Consider the following 20932-nt stretch of genomic DNA (forward strand, 5'->3'; position numbering starts at 1 on the left):
TATTTTTAAAAAGACTGTATCTAGTATATGAAAAATGGATCATTGGATCATTTGCATTTCTTCCGAGGAAAACATGTTGCTACTTTGAGAAAACAAGACTTGATCAAAAGCGGAATGTTTCTGAACCGGCAGATCCGACACGGCGCTAGTCACAAGTGTTCGTTGACTGGTCGGTATCGGTACAAAGCTTGGCGCTTCCTCTCTTGCATAAACCTGTATGCCAGGATGGCCAGGAACATGGCCAGGATGACCGGGATGAGGACAGCTACAGCTACAGTTGCTCCTGTGGGACAGAGAAGGCAAGGAATGGCTATACAGTGATTTGTAAAATTAAGTGACCTTGGCTGGAAAATTTGGAAACATGTTATTTTCTTTAAAAAATATTATTTTTCTAGAGATATATATTCTCTTGGTATTTTACCATTTAATCGTAATATTGGTTCCAATTCAATCACATAAAATGAATGATATTCTTCTCTTAAGTCTTGTTAACAGAGGAACAGTGAAATATCAGTTGACTTGATGAAGAATGTGTTTTAGTTATAATATATGAAATTTTAAAGTCCCATTTTGAAATATTTACTGCCGATTGCTGCAGATTTGGCACCAAATATCAGCATCTCAGGAGGTGTAAATGAAGCTGTGGTTCTTTGAGTTTCCAAAGAAGCAATGAAATGCAGATGACTCTCCTGCCCCGAAATCCGAAGAGGGACCCTATTTAATGTCTACCTGACCCACATCAACATAGCAATCCTATAATACCCTACCTGACAGGTGGTCCCTGTGTGGTGAGTGTCCTTCACCCTCACACCTACATCAACATAGCAATCCTATAATACCCTACCTGACAGGTGGTCCTGTGTGGTGTGTGTCTGTCACCCTCACACCTACATCAACATAGCAATACTATAATTACCCTACCTGACAGGTGGTCCCTGTGTGGTGTGTGTCTGTCACCCTCACACCTACATCAACATAGCAATACTATAATACCCTACCTGACAGGTGGTCCTGTGTGGTGTGTGTCTGTCACCCTCACACCTACATCAACATAGCAATACTATAATTACCCTACCTGACAGGTGGTCCTGTGTGTGGTGAGTGTCTGTCACCCTCACACCTACATCAACATAGCAATCCTATAATACCCTACCTGACAGGTGGTCCCTGTGTGGTGTGTGTCTGTCACCCTCACACCTACATCAACATAGCAATACTATAATACCCTACCTGACAGGTGGTCCCTGTGTGGTGTGTGTCTGTCACCCTCACACCTACATCAACATAGCAATCCTATAATACCCTACCTGACAGGTGGTCCTGTGTGGTGTGTGTCTGTCACCCCTCACACCTACATCAACATAGCAATACTATATTACCCTACCTGACAGGTGGTCCTGTGTGTTGTGTGTCTGTCACCCTCACACCTACATCAACATAGCAATACTATAATACCCTACCTGACAGGTGGTCCTGTGTGGTGTGTGGCTGTCACCCTCACACCTACATCAACATAGCAATCCTATAATACCCTACCTGACAGGTGGTCCCTGTGTGGTGTGTGTCTGTCACCCTCACACCTACATCAACATAGCAATCCTATAATACCCTACCTGACAGGTGGTCCCTGTGTGGTGTGTGTCTGTCACCCTCACACCTACATCAACATAGCAATACTATAATACCCTACCTGACAGGTGGTCCTGTGTGGTGTGTGTCTGTCACCATTACACCTACATCAACATAGCAATCCTATAATACCCTGCCTGACAGGTGGTCCCTGTGTGGTGTGTGTCTGTCACCCTCACACCTACATCAACATAGCAATCCTATAATACCCTACCTGACAGGTGGTCCCTGTGTGGTGTGTGTCTGTCACCCTCACACCTACATCAACATAGCAATCCTATAATACCCTACCTGACAGGTGGTCCTGTGTGGTGTGTGTCTGTCACCATTACACCTACATCAACATAGCAATCCTATAATACCCTACCTGACAGGTGGTCCCTGTGTGGTGTGTGTCTGTCACCCTCACACCTACATCAACATAGCAATCCTATAATACCCTCTACCTGACAGGTGGTCCCTGTGTGATGTGTGTCTGTCACCCCTCACAACTACATCAACATAGCAATACTATAATACCCTACCTGACAGGTGGTCCCTGTGTGATGTGTGTCTGTCACCCTCACACCTACATCAACATAGCAATACTATAATACCCTACCTGACAGGTGGTCCCTGTGTGATGTGTGTCTGTCACCCTCACACCTACATCAACATAGCAATCCTATAATACCCTGCCTGACAGGTGGTCCCTGTGTGGTGTGTGTCTGTCACCCTCACACCTACATCAACATAGCAATCCTATAATACCCTACCTGACAGGTGGTCCCTGTGTGGTGTGTCTGTCACCATTACACCTACATCAACATAAGCAATCCTATAATACCCTACCTGACAGGTGGTCCTGTGTGATGTGTGTCTGTCACCCTCACACCTATCATCAACATAGCAATACTATAATACCCTGCCTGACAGGTGGTCCCTGTGTGATGTGTGGCTGTCACCCGCACACCTACATCAACATAGCAATCCTATAATACCCTACCTGACAGGTGGTCCCTGTGTGTTGTGTGTCTGTCACCCTCACACTTACATCAACATAGCGATCCTATAATACCCTACCTGACAGGTGGTCCCTGTGTGGTGTGTGGCTGTCACCCTCACATCTACATCAACATAGCAATACTATAATACCCTACCTGACAGGTGGTCCCTGTGTGATGTGTGGCTGTCACCCTCACGCCTACATCACCATAGCAATACTATAATACCCTACCTGACAGGTGGTCCTGTGTGGTGTGTGTCTGTCACCCTCACACCTACATCAACATAGCAATCCTATAATACCCTACCTGACAGGTGGTCCCTGTGTGGTGTGTGTCTGTCACCCTCACACCTACATCAACATAGCAATCCTATAATACCCTACCTGACAGGTGGTCCTGTGTGGTGTGTGTCTGTCACCATTACACCTACATCAACATAGCAATCCTATAATACCCTACCTGACAGGTGGTCCCTGTGTGGTGTGTGTCTGTCACCCTCACACCTACATCAACATAGCAATCCTATAATACCCTACCTGACAGGTGGTCCCTGTGTGATGTGTGTCTGTCACCCTCACACCTACATCAACATAGCAATACTATAATACCCTGCCTGACAGGTGGTCCCTGTGTGATGTGTGGCTGTCACCCGCACACCTACATCAACATAGCAATCCTATAATACCCTACCTGACAGGTGGTCCCTGTGTGTTGTGTGTCTGTCACCCTCACACTTACATCAACATAGCGATCCTATAATACCCTACCTGACAGGTGGTCCCTGTGTGGTGTGTGGCTGTCACCCTCACATCTACATCAACATAGCAATACTATAATACCCTACCTGACAGGTGGTCCCTGTGTGATGTGTGGCTGTCACCCTCACGCCTACATCACCATAGCAATACTATAATACCCTACCTGACAGGTGGTCCTGTGTGGTGTGTGTCTGTCACCCTCACACCTACATCAACATAGCAATACTATAATACCCTACCTGACAGGTGGTCCCTGTGTGATGTGTGGCTGTCACCCTCACGCCTACATCAACATAGCAATCCTATAATACCCTACCTGACAGGTGGTCCCTGTGTGATGTGTGTCTGTCACCTTCACACCTACATCAACATAGCAATCCTATAATACCCTACCTGATAGGTGGTCCCTGTGTGATGTGTGGCTGTCACCCTCACGCCTACATCAACATAGCAATCCTATAATACCCTACCTGACAGGTGGTCCCTGTGTGATGTGTGGCTGTCACCCTCACGCCTACATCAACATAGCAATCCTATAATACCCTGCCTGACAGGTGGTCCCTGTGTGATGTGTGGCTGTCACCCTCACACCTACATCAACATAGCAATACTATAATACCCTACCTGACAGGTGGTCCCTGTGTGATGTGTGGCTGTCACCCTCACGCCTACATCAACATAGCAATACTATAATACCCTGCCTGACAGGTGGTCCCTGTGTGATGTGTGGCTGTCACCCTCACACCTACATCAACATAGCAATACTATAATACCCTGCCTCACAGGTGGTCCCTGTGTGATGTGTGTCTGTCACCCTCACACCTACATCAACATAGCAATCCTATAATACCCTACCTGACAGGTGGTCCCTGTGTGTTGTGTGTCTGTCACCCTCACACCTACATCAACATAGCAATCCTATAATACCCTACCTGACAGGTGGTCCCTGTGTGGTGTGTGTCTGTCACCATTACACCTACATCAACATAGCAATCCTATAATACCCTACCTGATAGGTGGTCCCTGTGTGGTGTGTGTCTGTCACCCTCACACCTACATCAACATAGCAATCCTATAATACCCTACCTGACAGGTGGTCCCTGTGTGATGTGTGTCTGTCACCCTCACAACTACATCAACATAGCAATACTATAATACCCTACCTGACAGGTGGTCCCTGTGTGATGTGTGTCTGTCACCCTCACACCTACATCAACATAGCAATACTATAATACCCTACCTGACAGGTGGTCCCTGTGTGATGTGTGGCTGTCACCCTCACACCTACATCAACATAGCAATCCTATAATACCCTACCTGACAGGTGGTCCCTGTGTGGTGAGTGTCCTTCACCCTCACACCTTCATCAACATAGCAATCCTATAATACCCTACCTGACAGGTGGTCCTGTGTGGTGTGTGTCCTTCACCCTCACACCTACATCAACATAGCAATCCTATAATACCCTACCTGACAGGTGGTCCCTGTGTGGTGAGTGTCCTTCACCCTCACACCTACATCAACATAGCAATCCTATAATACCCTACCTGACAGGTGGTCCCTGTGTGGTGTGCCTGTCACCCTCACACCTACATCAAGATAGCAATCCTATAATACCCTACCTGACAGGTGGTCCCTGTGTGATGTGTGGCTGTCACCCTCACACATAGCCTTGGAATCTTCTGGTATCATATGCTGGGTGAGTCGTTCCAGTTCCACCACAGTGCAGAGGTCACTACAGCCTGAAGCATAAACGTGTTTGGTGTTTATCACCCTACTCAGAGAAAGTCCTGCAGTCAGTTCCATAAACAAGTGTGGCACTAAGGTGCCGTTGAGCTTAGAGCTAAGGTGGCAGTAACTCCCATACTTTAACATAGGCTTACAAGTGCCATATCTCCAAGACTGCTTTGTCTAATGGGGCCAAGGGTGCCGTTAATCTTAGCGCTAAGGTGGCCATAACTCCCCTACTTTAACATAGGCTTACAAGTGCCACATCTCCATGACAGCTTTGTCTAATGGGGCCCAGGGTGGCATTGAATTTAGCGTTAAGGTGGCCACAACTCCCCTACTTTAACATAGGATTACAAGTGTCATATCTCTATGATTGCTTTGTCTTATGGGGCCCAGGGTGTTGTTGTACGAAGTGATCTTAGTGCTTAGGTGACCGTAACACCCCTACCTTAACGTAGACTTATGACAATCATGGCGGTAGGTTTCATTTCAGATTCCCTTTGAAACAGATTTCAAGGTTGGCCTTTTTGTTTCAGCTTTTGTAGGAGTATGTAATTATGTACATATAAGCAAGTGTATTTTAATTTGTATTTTAATCACTAAGTCTAGCCCAAGCTTAACCACTCAATCTAACCTGCTTCACTTTCACAATAGCACGGTCACCCTTGCGCTTACGTTGTCTATTGTCTCTATTGTGTTGCCCCAGCCCCAGGCCCCTTAGTTTCAATAGCAGGGTGTTTTGTGGGTCAGCTATCATTTTCACTTCAGTCTGTCTGGTCACTGGTCACAGCTAGCAACAGCTTATCACAGGGCCTTCTTCAGTTATTGCCATTAAACTGACATCTACAAAAAAAACTATTTGCCTTTGTGGTATATACCAAACCACTCCGGTTACATTGGCGTCGTCGGCAGGATCTAGATGTTCAGAAGTAACAGTGATGCAACCAGTGACAAGGGACAACGATGGACATCAACTTTCCATAGATGGAAGGGAACCGTAATGACCAAGTAATGTAACACTACGGTACACAACCAGACACTTTGTTACACATGAGTTTCGGCCTTGAGCTTACTACTTGGCTTGTAGATATTTGAGACTCTTGTATTGTGCAAGTGATATTGACTGTGATTGAAACGCGTGTCACATTCTGTATATCCCATTGTGCGTTTTGTGAATGACATTTATATATATGAAGAGAAGAGGATAACTATGCTGTGTGTCTTGGATATTGAGTGTGCTGATGGACAGCCCCTGCCATACTCAGGTTACATTCAGCTGGACTTAGAGGTTAATGGGATTGATGCTGAACGCCAGCCATGTCTTCTGCTTGTCGTTCCTACAAGCAACTATAATCACAAGGTACCGGTTTTACTTGGGACCAATATGTTATCGGTTTACTTAGGAACCTGTAGACAACTACATGGGGAGAAGTTTCTGCAAGATGCCAACCTTTATACACCTTGGTATTTAGCTTTTAGGTGTATGGTACTGCAGGAACGGGATCTTGTTCGACGAGAATTTAAGCTCGACTAGTCAAGTGTGCAGGAGTGAAGAAGGTTGTCATCCCACCCAATTCAGAAGTCACTATCACTGGCTACATTGACAAGGCACTTCCTTACCGCGCAATACATGTGCTATATTGCAAAGTACTAGCCGTTCAGCTATTCCTGATGATCTTGACATCTCACCCAGCTTGATAACATACAGAGAGAGAGGATTTGTAGATGTCAACATTTCAAATATTACCACAAGAACGGTAGTCATTCAACCCCGTGCCCTTGTGTGTGAGATACAGCCTGTTGATGTTGAAGAACAGCCTTCTATGACAGATGTGTCACAGGACAAGGATTCACTCTTTAATAGGATGGATATAGAAACTTCACAGATCTCAGGCACTCAATGCGAAGAGGGATTAAGGGTTATCTCGGACTACTTGGACATATTCTCTCATGGTGATCTTGACCTTGGACACACTATTGCAGTGAAACACCGGATAGATCTCATAGATGAACAGCGACATAGGAGAATTCCGCCATCTATGCATGCTGAAGTAAGAGATCATCTGCACCAACTATTAGCAAGTGGAGTCATCCGTCGATCACGATCACCTTGGTCTTCCAATGTGGTATTAGTACACAAGAGAAATGGGACGCTAAGGATGTGCATTGATTTTAGACAGCTAAATCAGAGGACTATTAAGGATTCCTACGCTCTCCCCAGGATTGAGGAGATGTTTGATACACTTAGAGGATCAAAATTCTACTCCACAATGGACATGAAGAGCGGATACCACCATGTTGACTTAGAAGAACATCACAAGGAGAGAACTGCTTTCTCCGTAGGACCCCTCGGATTCTTTGAATTCAACCGGATGCCCTTTGGTTTGTGCAACAGTCCCGCCACTTATCAACGCCTCATGAATGACTGTTTTGAAGATATGCACTTAAAGATATGCCTTATCTACATGGATGACGTCATTGTCTTTGCGGATACCTTTGAAGAACATCTGGACAGGCTAAAAAGGTGTTTAAGAGGCTCCGAGATTATGGATTCAAGCTCGGCTCCAGATAAGTGCAGCTTCAAAGACAAGATCAAGTTCTTAGGACATATTGTATCAGGACAAGGCATTGAACCAGATCCGCTAAAGTTGAAAAGATAAAGACATGGCCCTAACCAAAGAATCCAGCAGAGGTTAGACAGTTTCTTGGATTTGCAGGGTATTACCGAGATTTGTGAAGAACTTTGCTGCAATCACTAAGCCCTGTCAAGTCTTATGCCTCCACCAACACAGACAAAGAGAACACGGAAGAAGGTTGCCCAACAGCCGTGGATATGGGGATCTGAGCAAGAGAAGGCATTCCATCACTTAAAACAGCTTCTGGTTTAAAGCCTCCTATTCTAGCCTATGCAGACTACAGCCTACCATTTGAGCTCCATACAGATGCTAGTACACATGGACTCAAGGCTGTCCTCTATCAAGAGCAGGATGGAAAGAAGCGAGCTATTGCATATGCCAGTAGAGGACTAAACAAAGCTGAGAAGAACTACTCTGCACATCGCCTTGAGTTCCTGGCTTTGAAGTGGGCAATTACTGAAAAGTTCAACGACAACCTCTATGGTACCAAGTTCAGAGTTTATACAGATAACAATCCATTGACCTATATTCTAACCTCAGCTAAACTTGACGCAACAGGACATAGATGGTTAGCATCCTTGGCAGCCTATGATTTTGACATCAAGCACCGGCCTGGAATCAACAATGCAGATGCAGATGGTATGTCACGTCTACCAGACCTAGAGACAAGTGGAGGACATGAGCATATGCCAGGCTTACTCTGTAAAGGCTGTGTGCAACGTCATTCATACCCAACCTTATGTTGAGAGTTTATGTTTGCAGGCTGACGTTACTCTGGAAGAGAACCTAGACACTATTGGTGTCCCTTTAGCCAGGATGTCAAAACGGGACTGGAGAAAGGCACAGTACCAGGACCTTATCTTGAGACAATGGACAAGATGTTTACAACCCAACAACAAACCAAGGAGACAGGATTTCTGTGATTCCCCTACTCATTCAGCACTGCTCAAGATCTCTAGGAATCTTCATCTTGAACAGGGAATTTTGTACAGAGAAGTGTCAATTAACGGACAAACTAGACAGCAATTAGTTTACCAGCTTGAGTACATCAAAGATGCATTAGAAGGCCTTCATGACAATATGGGTCATCCAGGACGAGATCGAACTTTGTCTCTCTTGAGGAGACAGATTCTTCTAATCTCGCATGTCTAAAGACGCTGATGAATGGATTACAAATTGCAGGAGATGCATCTGCCGGAAGACTCCAACCAACCAGAGCTCCACTCATAGGAATTGAAACAACTCAGCCACTAGAGTTAGTATCAATGGATTTCTTGGACCTTGAACCATGCAAAGGAGGCAAACACTGTGTGTTAGTTGTCACGGATCACTTCACCAGATATGCACAGGCATATGTCACCAACAACATGACAGCCAAAGCCACAGCAAAAGCTTTCTTTGACAACTTCATCGCATTATGGGATTCCACAGCGCATACACTCTGATCAAGGTGCCAACTTTGATGGAAATCTTATAAAGGAATTGTGTTTATTAACCGGCATGAAGAAATCCAGAACAACACCATATCATCCCATGGGTAACGCATGTGCTTGAGAGGTTTAATCGCACATTATGTGACATGTTAGGAACTTTGTCCCCTGACAAGAAAAAAGCCGCATTGGAAATCTCACATTGGGCCTCTCAGCACATGCTTATAATTGCACACGGTATGATTCAACTGGACAGTCACCGCTCTTCTTAATGTTTGGTGGTAGAGAACCACGCTCTCTCCTCGATCTTGCCTTTGGATTAGAACTTGGAATGACACAGACGCCACTCACTGAGTATACCAGATCACTCCAGAAACGCGATTGAAGGACTCATATGAACTAGCTTTGGCTTCAGCTAAAACATCTCGTGACAGGCAGAAGAAAGGATATGACATACGGGTGAGGGGAGCCACACTGCAGACTGGAGATCGCTAGCTGCTAGTAAAGATATTGGCATTTGATGGTAAACATAAGCTTTCAGACAAGTGGGAGGAGGATCCTTACATTATTCTGTCCCAGCCTAATCAAGATGTTCCCGCCTTTGTAGTGCAGAAAGAGAATGGTGAAGGTCGGACAGAAGACTTTGCATAGGAATCTCCCTTTGCCGATCGGCACTCTTCATGGCTTTGATAATGCTGAGCCATCACCTGAAGCAGAGTCTCCATCATCCAGACCCAAACCCGTACCAAGGCCAAGACGATCTGGACCACAACCAAGGTCAGATAATGTACTACCAATTGATAACACCAACCAGGAAGACATCATTGTAGAGATCCACAAAAATAAAAGGTGTTGCAGCTTCTGGTATTCCTACAGATACCAAACAGGATGTTTCTGCAGATAACGGATACTGCTACTCAGGCGAAAGTGGTGACGATCATGAGGCTGAGGTAGCAGCAGAACATATCTCTGGTGACGACGGTCACATCCCAGGAGAGGGAGAAACAGAGGTGAATCCATCTGATGATGAAGTGGATGAAGACGCTGGTGTTAATACTCCAGAACTACACAGAGATGATGTCATTCCTGAGAATGAAGAAGCAGGAGCAAATAATGATGTTCTGGACCGCGTGTCTTCACCTGAAGCAGTTGAAGAAATGGACACCGCAGATGACTCTGCTCCAGATGCTAATGGATTCGATGTTGTTCCACGAAGGTCAACAGGTGCTAGGCAACCCCCTAGTTGGGTGCGTTCAGGACAGTATGCACTTAGCCATATCACAGCAGAACCAGATTGGATGGCTAGGGTTCGGTACCTAGAGCATTTAACCAATGCTGGAACATTAGAAGAGACTGCACCGACATCAGCTTTTTCTAAACATTCTCACTCGCCAGAACACAGAATGACAGAGACGCCATTTTCCTGGGAGGGAAGAATGTAGGAGTATGTAATTATGTACATATAAGCAAGTGTATTTTAATTTGTATTTTAATCACTAAGTCTAGCCCTAGCTTAACCACTCAATCTAACCTGCTTCACTTTCACAATAGCACGGTCACCCTTGCGCTCACGTTGTCTATTGTCTCTATTGTCTTGCCCCAGCCCCAGGCCCCTTAGTTTCAATAGCAGGGTGTTTTGTGGGTCAGCTATCATTTTCACCTCAGTCTGTCTGGTCACTGGTCACAGCTATCAACAGCTTATCACAGGGCCTTCTTCAGTTATTGCCATTAAACTGACATCTACAAAAAAACTATTTGCCTTTGTGGTATATACCAAACCACTCCGGTTACACTTTGAGACCCCAATATGTACTTAAAATTGTTTACGAATCCACAGTGTTAAACAACATCCATATGCTGCACATGAATTACTGAAACAGAAGGATTGCAAACTTTTCATGCTCATCAAAGTATATTTACCATTTTTGCGAGATGACCAAACCTTTTACATCCTCATGACCTTACCCTACTGTATTGTTTAACTGAGCTATGAGGGGGTATCAAACATTTCTAATTATCACCAAGACATAGTAGAAACTTTATTTTGATTTCTTGTCCTTAAGACTTCTCTACATAATCACCATCCAGAAAGACACATTTCTCCCAACATTTCTTGACCTTGTGCAGACCGGTTGAATAGACCCCCCTGATTTCATGGAAAACCAACCCTCCACAAGATTGAATAAAGAGATGTAAATAGTTTTGGGTCCATATACTAGATAAGGATCACTGATGTTACCTTCAAATTTTCGTCATAATTTCTCAATAAATTCATGGCGATAATTAGAACTTTTTGATATCCCCTCATATCACAGATGTTCATCCATTACCTGATAATTCGAGCAGATATGGTTCAGCAGTTGTGTCATTTCTATAGAACACCTTGACAACAGGGGCATCCTTGATTTCATGTAGTTCTACATAGACGCTGGATCCGTACGGGACGTATCGGTGATTGAACACATTCAGTGCACTTAGAAACGCTTCGATTGTGGAGTCATGCTGAAGGTGAGATAAGATGAAGACTTTAGGTATTATTAAACATAAGTTAGTGTTAAATCTACCCTAAAAACATATTACCCATTACTGTGCATCAGAGAGTAGGGTTGGGAGTCAGGTTTGGTTTTCGTTGATATTTCTGTTTTCTTTAATGACTGATTTATCAATAACAAAGCACAATAAATTTATCCTGGTGTCATAAGATACAGATGATACCAGGATAGTGATACAGGGATGAAAATGGTAGTTTCTTTTATCGTAAACAAATAAAATTAAGTTAGACAGGGTCTGGAGGACAATGATTTATGTAACATATGACATATTTGGGATTACACTTTCTTAGTAAAGTACATATTTGTTAACCTAATCGACCATTTGTCCGAATTCCATTCTGTGGAAGTCACATGGCTGAGCGGGTTAGGCGGTTGACTTTGTGTGCTGGCTATTAGGGTTCAAATCCTGGATGACTCAACCCAAAAAGTACTAGAATTTGTACTTTACTAAGAAAGTGTAATCCCAAATGTAACACATGTTACATTTGACAACTTTCTTAAATGGAATTTTGCAATCATATGATTTATGTATAATAACAATATCCCTTGATGTGACTAAATCCTAAGAATTTTGCTGATACAAGGAAAATTCTCATCCATTCAGATACATATTGAGAAGTAGCTCCATAAAAACAAAAAACAGGGCTCAGGGTCAGGTAATCCACATTTGTGTCTGTCAGGAAATGGGAAGAATGTCTAAACCTTCGCTCCATCATTTTTTGCCAATTACAGAACCTAAAGCTTATCTTTTCAATAATGATTGGTAATAATGATTTAAACATTTTGCAGTGGGAACTCACTGCTGAGAAGAGAAGAGCTTTCCTTGACAATTTATTAGTGATGTGGTCTTTCATGTTCTGTATCATTCTTCCAAGCAGTGGACCTGTAGACACAGAAAGATGATCTAGAATCAATAACCACATATGTATTTGTTGTTTAACACCGCACTCAGCAATCTCTTAACTATATGGCAGCAATCTGTAATTGACCAAGTCTGGATCTGACAATACAGTGATCAACAGCATAAGCATCAATCAATGCAATTGTGATACCAGCGGCGGATGCAGCTTTTTGAGAAAAGGGGGGTGCACTCTTCATTTTTACCTGAGTTTCAATGGTCATTGAACAAACTTTCAGGACAAAAGTGTGTGTGTGTGTGTGTGCACACCCCTGCATCCCCCTTCTGGATCCGCCTGTGGATACAATGACATGTGTCAAGCAAGTCAGCGAGTCTGACCACCCTAACCTGTTGGTCGCCTCTTATGACAAGCATGGGTTGCTGAAGACCAATTCTAACCCGGATCTTCACGGGTGGTACATCAGCGGTAATATATTGCACACAATAGCAAACTAGAGCACTCTGATCCTGAAGTCATGTGACACCATGGCATCTGACGCTAGACTAATAGTAGTTAGTATTGTAATTTGCTGTTATCTGAGAGACAGACTTACCTCCCCTGATGCGAGCCAGTTCAGGAGTGTTTGTCCTTACTTGAACTTTCAAATCTATCAGTTTCAGGATGATCTCTGCTGTGTCGTTTACTATCAGCCATGGTGGATAGGGCTTCTTGTTTATTTTCTGGACACATCAAACATCAGTGATGGGTATTAATGACATATTCAAGAGAGTGAGTAAGGTTTTACGCCACTTTTAGCAATATAACAGCAATATCACAGCAGGGGGAAAACCACAAATGGGCTTCACCCCTTGTACCCATTTGGGAACTCAAACCTGGGTCTTTGGCATGATGAGCAAACAAATAAATATCTCTAGACTACCCCACTGCCCCACATATTCAAAGTCAACACTGTAAAAAATCATGTCGCTGCCATATTGAAATGTTCATTTCCCTTTTACAGAAAATCAAATATCTGCTAAGTAGAGTATCTTAAAATCCATTGCATGAAATCAACATAAACCAGCGGGTCATCTCACACTGACCACTCTTCCACACATAATTTCATCAAACTGTCTGTACTGTCTGTAATAGTAGTAGTAATAGTCCACTTATATGGTGATATATCCAGGCACATTGCCTGCTCACAGCGCTATGTACATTACTATCCCCAGGCACAGGGAACTATCACACTTTCCGATACTTTTTCAACTCCCTGGGGATCATACAGCCATATTGCCTGTTAGGTGCAATGAATTAAACACTCACATTGCCGGAACATCCTCACGGGGACCCATTTTACAGCTGGGTGAATTGAGATAATGTGGATCTAAGTAGCTTGTGTAAGGATACTATGCAAATGTGCCCACCTCTGGACCTCAACCTAGGTGCCTCCACCAGGGATCAAACCCAGGCCTTTAGCGTAATAGGCAGATGCCTTACAACTGCACTATCGTCTATAAAAAATGATGTACTTTAATTCTAAAAAAAAATAATTGCTGAATGTATCCGGTACCTCACACAGAAGAGGATCCATTATAAGAAGAAGGCTGCCAAGAGTAGCGCTGAGACCAGAATGCTGTGAGATGTAGTCTATAAGGTCCTGGAAATAACAATGTCTCATGTTATAATTAACAGGACAACTGTACACAAAGAACTTACAAAGCACCCCCTGTGTTTTTGCAATGATAAGTTTTCAACACATACATAAAACTTCTCATGGTGACCACGATGGAAAAACAAGTTTTTCTGACCCGTATGATCCTTTGACTTATAACAGACAATGAAATGATTGGAATCCATGTTGATTTTATGATTATAATTGCTCATTTCGAGAAATCGCTGCTTTTCATACGAAACCATGTCTGTATAAGTATGGCCCTGGAATGTTTAAATGTTAAATTTATTGGTGAATATGAACATTCAAAATGTCATTTTGCATGTCTTACACGATTCAAGGTCAATACTGAGTGTGACCTCCATGTGACTGTATGACAGCCAGCACTCTCCTCCTCGAACCCCCTGTCAGCCTCTTGATCCTCTGAAGGGGCAGTCTACATCATTCCTCGTGTAAAACAGCTTCCATTTGGAGTACCTTCTGTACAAGAGGATCCCTTTGCTACACCCGACGACCAATCATGTCCCACATATGCTCCAAAGGGTTAAGATCAGGGCTCATTCAATCATGAGACATGACAGGGGGTGCTTTGTGTATATATTGCGTAATATAGTTATCAAAATTTACAATTCAGTTAATCTAAAATAAAGTTTAATAAATAGTATCAAATATGAAACTACCATTACTTTTGAAACATATATTACAGAAAGTGTTTTCTTTGCTTTTGAGGAATATTTGTGGGTAAGAAATTCCTTGTATTAGAGAGATAATGGTTTGGTTAGACTCCCAGTAATTTGATAACATTATGTTATTGGGGCATGAAGGTTAAATCTGAAAATTATTGATACATCTTTAAGAATATCCATTACTGTTAATAATATATTGAAGTGAAGCCAGTGACAGACCATTCTCTTCCCACAGAGGTTACTCCTGTCATATCTTCCTACGTAACCTCTGTTCTAATACGGCCATATTTCCCCGGTTCTCGTAAAACCCCCTAGCGGCAAAAGATCGCAACACAAATTATCTCCCTTCTTTCTATCCAATCAGAACACCTGTTACATCGACTTAGATTCAACTTGACTAACACAAGCAAATGTGGGGCCACAAATATCCCCCATCTGCCGGGGACTTGTGTTGATGTTACACACAAGACGTTTAATGGCTAGCTTGTCCGTTGTCAACGAGGGCGATGGAGACGCCACTGATCCGCCATAACATAACTGAGTTCTGTCTAGAAGAAACGTTTGCGCATCGCGCAGGGGAAGAAGTTTAGTTTTCTCGAAGCATACGGAAATTACCGATGCCTTGCGAATGATCACTTTTGAAACAACGTTGCTGATTGCACAACTAAATCTGATTGTCTCCAATCACGAGTCTTGAACGCTCACACCATGAAAGGGCCGTATTAGAACAGAGGTTACGTAGGAAGATATGACAGGAGTAACCTCTGTGGGAAGAGAATGGTGACAGACATGATGGGCAACTGTATGAGTTGATGTTTTTTTTTGTTGTTTAACGCTGCACTCAGCAATATTCCAGATAGATGGGACTGGTCTGTAATTAATTATGTCTAGACCAGACAATCCAGTAATCAATATCATGAGCATCAATCTATGCAACTGGGATATGATGACATGTGTTAGCCAAGTCAGCGAGCCTAACCACCCAATCCTCTTAGGTCAAGCATGGGTTGCGGAAGACCAGTTTTATCCCGGATCTTCAAGGGTGGTATGTAGGGTTGGGTATCGCCAAAATTTTCGAATTGCGATATTGTGTGATATGTGTTGGCATATTGCAATATGTATTGCAATATATTGCGAAAGTGTAACACATGTGTTAAAGTAATGAAATTACTGTTTCCTTTCTTTTGGAATAATGCCACTGGCCACTGTCAGGACTCAGATGTAATTGTACAAGAGATCAATTGAAAATGTTTCCAATTTGAAGACTTCCCTCTAAAGTTTGGAACTCGTGAAAAAGCGTCTGAAGCGGTGTCCGCCATTTTGGTTTGTTTAACCCTATGAGTGACGGTAACAATCTATTCTTTTATTTACATGATTTGAAAATCATGCAAATGCAATTACATGACCAATAAACATTCTCAAAACTATTAATGTATAATAATATAAATGAAATACAAATGTTATTAGAAGTGTTGACTACATCACGAAAATTAGAGATCGTATCGGGAGAACCGGTTTGCAAAAAGTGTACCGCAATATATCATATTGTGAAGTTCGAATTGCAATATAGAGGTAAACCGGTATCAGGGCTCAAGATAATTTTTCAACATCAGGAGTATGTACTCCTTATTTTTTGTAATATAGGAGTACTGGAAAAACTGAAAGAGTACATTTCGATTACAGAATGGAATTTAATGGAGTATCAGTAAGCTTCTGTTTCATTTCATATATGCACCACAACATTGCTACTCTTGTGTAAACAGGTAGAAAAAACAATGAAACAAATTCAGTCTGTAAATGATTCTAAGACCGTACACCATTGCTGTGGTGCGTATCTGCTATGTTTTCTAAATTATTTCCTACCATATTGCATATATTTTATCCGTACATACGCCGATACAGCCCTTATCTGGAGCCCTGGGTATTATCGCCCACCCCTAGTGGTATGAGTAAATAAGTAATGGACTCCCCATCATCCAGTCAGCCTACCTTGTGTTGGTTCTGTATCTTCAGCATGGGAGGACTCTGCAGCAGCTCCTCATACGCTTTCTCATACGTGGGGCAGTGCAGGTACAGCAGCTGAAGACAGACAAGTGGTCAGTGTAGCAATAACTACAGAACAGCTGTGTTACAACTGTACGACAGCTACAGTGACAGTACAGCTGAGTCACAACCTTATGAGAGCTATACCACAGCTACAGAACACCTGTCACAGCTATATGAGAGCTACAGAATAGCTGTGTTAAAGCTACAGAATAGCTGTGTTAAAGCTGTATGACAGCTACAGAACAGCTGTGTTAAAGCTGTATGACAGCTACAGAACAGCTGTGTTAAAGCTGTATGACAGCTACAGAACAGCTGTGTTAAAGCTGTATGACAGCTACAGAACAGCTGTATCACAGCTGTGTTAAGCTGTATGACAGCTACAGAACAGCTGTGTTAAAGCTGTATGACAGCTACAGAACAGCTGTGTTAAAGCTGTATGACAGCTACAGAACAGCTGTGTTAAAGCTGTATGACAGCTACAGAACAGCTGTGTTAAAGCTGTATGACAGCTACAGAACAGCTGTGTTAAAGCTGTATGACAGCTACAGAACAGCTGTGTTAAAGCTGTATGACAGCTACAGAACAGCTGTGTTAAAGCTGTATGACAGCTACAGAACAGCTGTGTTAAGCAGCTGTATGACAGCTACAGAACAGCTGTGTTAAAGCTGTATGACAGCTACAAAACAGCTGTGTTAAGGCTATATGACAGCTACAGAACAGCTCTGTTAAAGCTGTATGACAGCTACAGAACAGCTGTGTAAAAGCTCTATATGAGAGCTACAGAACAGCTATATCACAGCTGTGTTAAAGCTATATGACAGCTACAGACCAGCTATATCACAGCTGTGTTAAAGTTATATGGGAGCTACAGAACAATTATAACACAGCTGTGTTAAAGCTATATGACAGCTACAGAACAGCTATATCACAGCTGTGTTAAAGCTGTATGAGAGCTACAGAACAGCTGTGTTAAAGCTATATGACAGCTACAGAACAGCAGTGTTAAAGCTATATGATAGCTACAGAACTGTTATACCACAGCTGTGTTAAAGCTATATGACAGCTACAGAACAGCTGTGTTAAAGCTATATGAGAGCTACAGAACAGCTATATCACAGCTGTGTTACAGCTATGTGAGAGCTACAGGACAGCTGTCACAGCTATATGAGAAGCACAGCACAGCTGTTTTACAGCCATATCATAGCTACACCTCACCTGTCTAAGCTATATGAGAGCTACATCACAGCTACATCACAGTTGTCATAACTATATCAGAGCAACAGCACATCTGTGTCAGCACTATATCTACATCACAGCAGATCACAACCTATGAAGTAAATTTGTATTTTCTCTAAAAGCTGATGGCTACTGCAGCGCCTTAAACAAATGGGCCAGCCATCATCCCAGGAGATGAACAAATTAGTATTTACTTTTGGACATAGACAACACAACTTACATAGTCCTCTGACCTAGGAACTGTGTGAACTGGTATTGGTTGCCATGGTAATGTACCATTCCAAACTTGCTTGCCCTCTGGTGGATAAAGGCCAGTGAGAACACTGTAGGCGCTCATCAACGTCCTGTCAACGTCTGTGCTCCGGACGTGAATCTACAACAAAATCATGATAATCATGTAAATGACACAAGGGTCCACACTATCAAGGGGCAGGCTTACTGAAATTGACATTATTCCCAGGTTAGCAAAGATATTAAATTCTATCTGAACTCCCTTAGAAGTATACGATAAAACAATCCCCCATCATTGCAGCATTGTCTACCGATGCTCCTACGAGTCTATGAATATGGAAAGTATAATACTCGTATTCTGAAGCTCACCTTCACAAAGCTTTGGAAACCCATAGAATGATATCGTGAGTGAGTGAGTATGGAGCTACGACGCCTTAGCACTATTCCAGCAATATCACAGGGGACACCGGCAATAGACTTCACACATTGTACCTATGTGGGGAATCAAACCCGGGTCTTCGGCGTAACGAGCGATCGCTTTAACTACTAGGCAACACCACCACCCATAGCATATCAGACAGTATAGGAAATTGTAAATCAACACTTGCTATGATATTTGTCAGAAAAGTATCAATTTTTGTCCAACCTACATTTTCTGGATAACAGTGTTAATATCTACACCAAAATGTATATTGCAAGAAAAAGAAGTTGTCTATCAAAAAGAGTCATTCCTCTTAGCCAACATTTTATTCATATCCACTGTTGAAGTTTTAACTTGTAAACCATGAGTACTTCATCATGTTCATAAGTACAAGCATAGCAAGTACAAGAAAACTATACATGCTAATATTTCAGGTGAAAAGACTAATGAACAGTTTTTATGTCATTCGAACAGCTTCATAAAGAGACTCACCTCTGTGCTTGTGTAGATAGCTGTTAGGAAATCACTCCTGATGTAGTGTGTACTGATGAACAGACTCACCTCTGTGTTTATGTAGTTAGCTGTTAGGAAATCACTCACCAATGTGTGCAGTGAAATCACTCCCAATGTAGTGTGTTCTGATGAACAGACTCACCTCTGTGTTTGTGTAGTTAGCTGTTAGGAAATCACTACCAATGTAGTGTGTACTGATGAACAGACTCACCTCTGTGTTTGTGTAGTTAGCTGTTAGGAAATCACTACCAATGTAGCGTGTACTGATGAACAGACTCACCTCTGTGTTTGTGTAGCTAGCTGTTAGGAAATCACTACCTACGTATTGTGTTCCGATGAACAGACTTACCTCTGTGTTTGTGTAGCTAGCTATTAAGAAACCACTACCTACGTATTGTGTTCTCATGAACAGACTTACCTCTGTGTTTGTGTAGTTAGCTGTTAGGAAACTCTACCTACATGTAGAGTGTTCTGAAGAACAGACTCACCTCTGTGTTTAGTAGTAGCTGTTTCCGATGAACAGACAGACTCACCTCTGTGTTTGTGTAGCTAGCTGTTAGGAAACCACCACTACCTACGTATTGTGTTCTCATGAACAGACTTACCTCTGTGTTTGTGTAGTTAGCTGTTAGGAAATCACTCCAAATGTAGCGTGTTCTGATGAACAGACTTACCTCTGTGTTTGTGTAGCTAGCTGTTAGGAAATCACTACCTATGTATTGTGTTCTGATGAACAGACTTACCTCTGTGTTTGTGTAGCTAGCTGTTAGGAAATCACTACCTACGTATTGTGTTCCGATGAACAGACTTACCTCTGTGTTTGTGTAGCTAGCTGTTAGGAACCCACTACCTATATATTGTGTTCTCAGGAACAGACTTACCTCTGTGTTTGTGTATAGTTAGCTGTTAGGAAATCACTCCCGATGTAGCGTGTTCTGATGAACAGACTTACCTCTGTGTTTGTGTAGCTAGCTGTTAGGAAGCCACTACCTACGTAGCGTGTTCTGATGAACTGACCAACTTCATACATCTGTTTCATGCCCACCTACAACATTTAGATGAAAAACTTTGTTAATGCACAACTGTAACACACAAAAATAATAATGTATGTGTTAACAGGTGATCATATAACTGTGAAAATATATTTGCAGCTTCAACACAGCGTACTCTTTAGCTCACATGTGAAACCATGACATTTGAAAATTTGCATGTGATTGGTTCAGGAACCCATGCATCTTTCCTTCATTCATATTAAATGTTTGCTGAAGGTTGATATGACATGACAACAGCCTCCGTTGTCAAGTGGACACAGTATCCACATTAATGCAAACATTTGCATGGTTCACGCAAATAAATCTACATTTCACGCACGATATTTTCTACATGCATGTTCTGCACGCAAAGAATTTTGTATTCGGGGAACAATTACCTGAAATATGTATTTTACCCAAGGAAACTACATAATACAATAAAGTTTCTCTCAGGTAATTTGACTTGTGAATGATGACAACATGCTCTGAAATGCAAGGAAATGATGTCTACATTTCAAAATTTTATGGGGGG

At 42.6% G+C, this 20932-nt stretch overlaps 1 protein-coding gene and 1 long non-coding RNA gene across 2 annotated transcripts in view; both read right to left on the reverse strand.

Moving 5' to 3' along the window:
* LOC124290891 lies at positions 1–5089 on the reverse strand. The gene is made up of 2 exons (XR_006902072.1): positions 4996–5089; positions 1–283 (listed from the first exon to the last, which is right to left on the reverse strand). It is a non-coding gene; the product is annotated as an uncharacterized LOC124290891 (long non-coding RNA).
* Positions 5090–20932, reverse strand: part of LOC124290878 (prostatic acid phosphatase-like) — a gene marked incomplete at its 3' end in the record, with an annotated part of 24215 nt that continues 8372 nt past the window's right edge. Inside the window, exons 3-10 of the mRNA XM_046727724.1 lie at positions 20322–20414; positions 18425–18577; positions 16912–17001; positions 14135–14221; positions 13175–13301; positions 12523–12605; positions 11501–11672; positions 5090–5115 (exon numbers count right to left, since the gene is read on the reverse strand). Of these exons, the coding sequence (XP_046583680.1) occupies positions 5090–5115; positions 11501–11672; positions 12523–12605; positions 13175–13301; positions 14135–14221; positions 16912–17001; positions 18425–18577; positions 20322–20414 (831 nt within the window). The remainder of the gene's footprint in view (positions 5116–11500; positions 11673–12522; positions 12606–13174; positions 13302–14134; positions 14222–16911; positions 17002–18424; positions 18578–20321; positions 20415–20932) is intronic.

This window comes from Haliotis rubra, unplaced genomic scaffold (assembly GCF_003918875.1).
Source record: "Haliotis rubra isolate DU_JTF1 unplaced genomic scaffold, ASM391887v1 Scf477, whole genome shotgun sequence".
Classification (NCBI taxonomy): Eukaryota; Metazoa; Mollusca; class Gastropoda; order Lepetellida; family Haliotidae; genus Haliotis; species Haliotis rubra.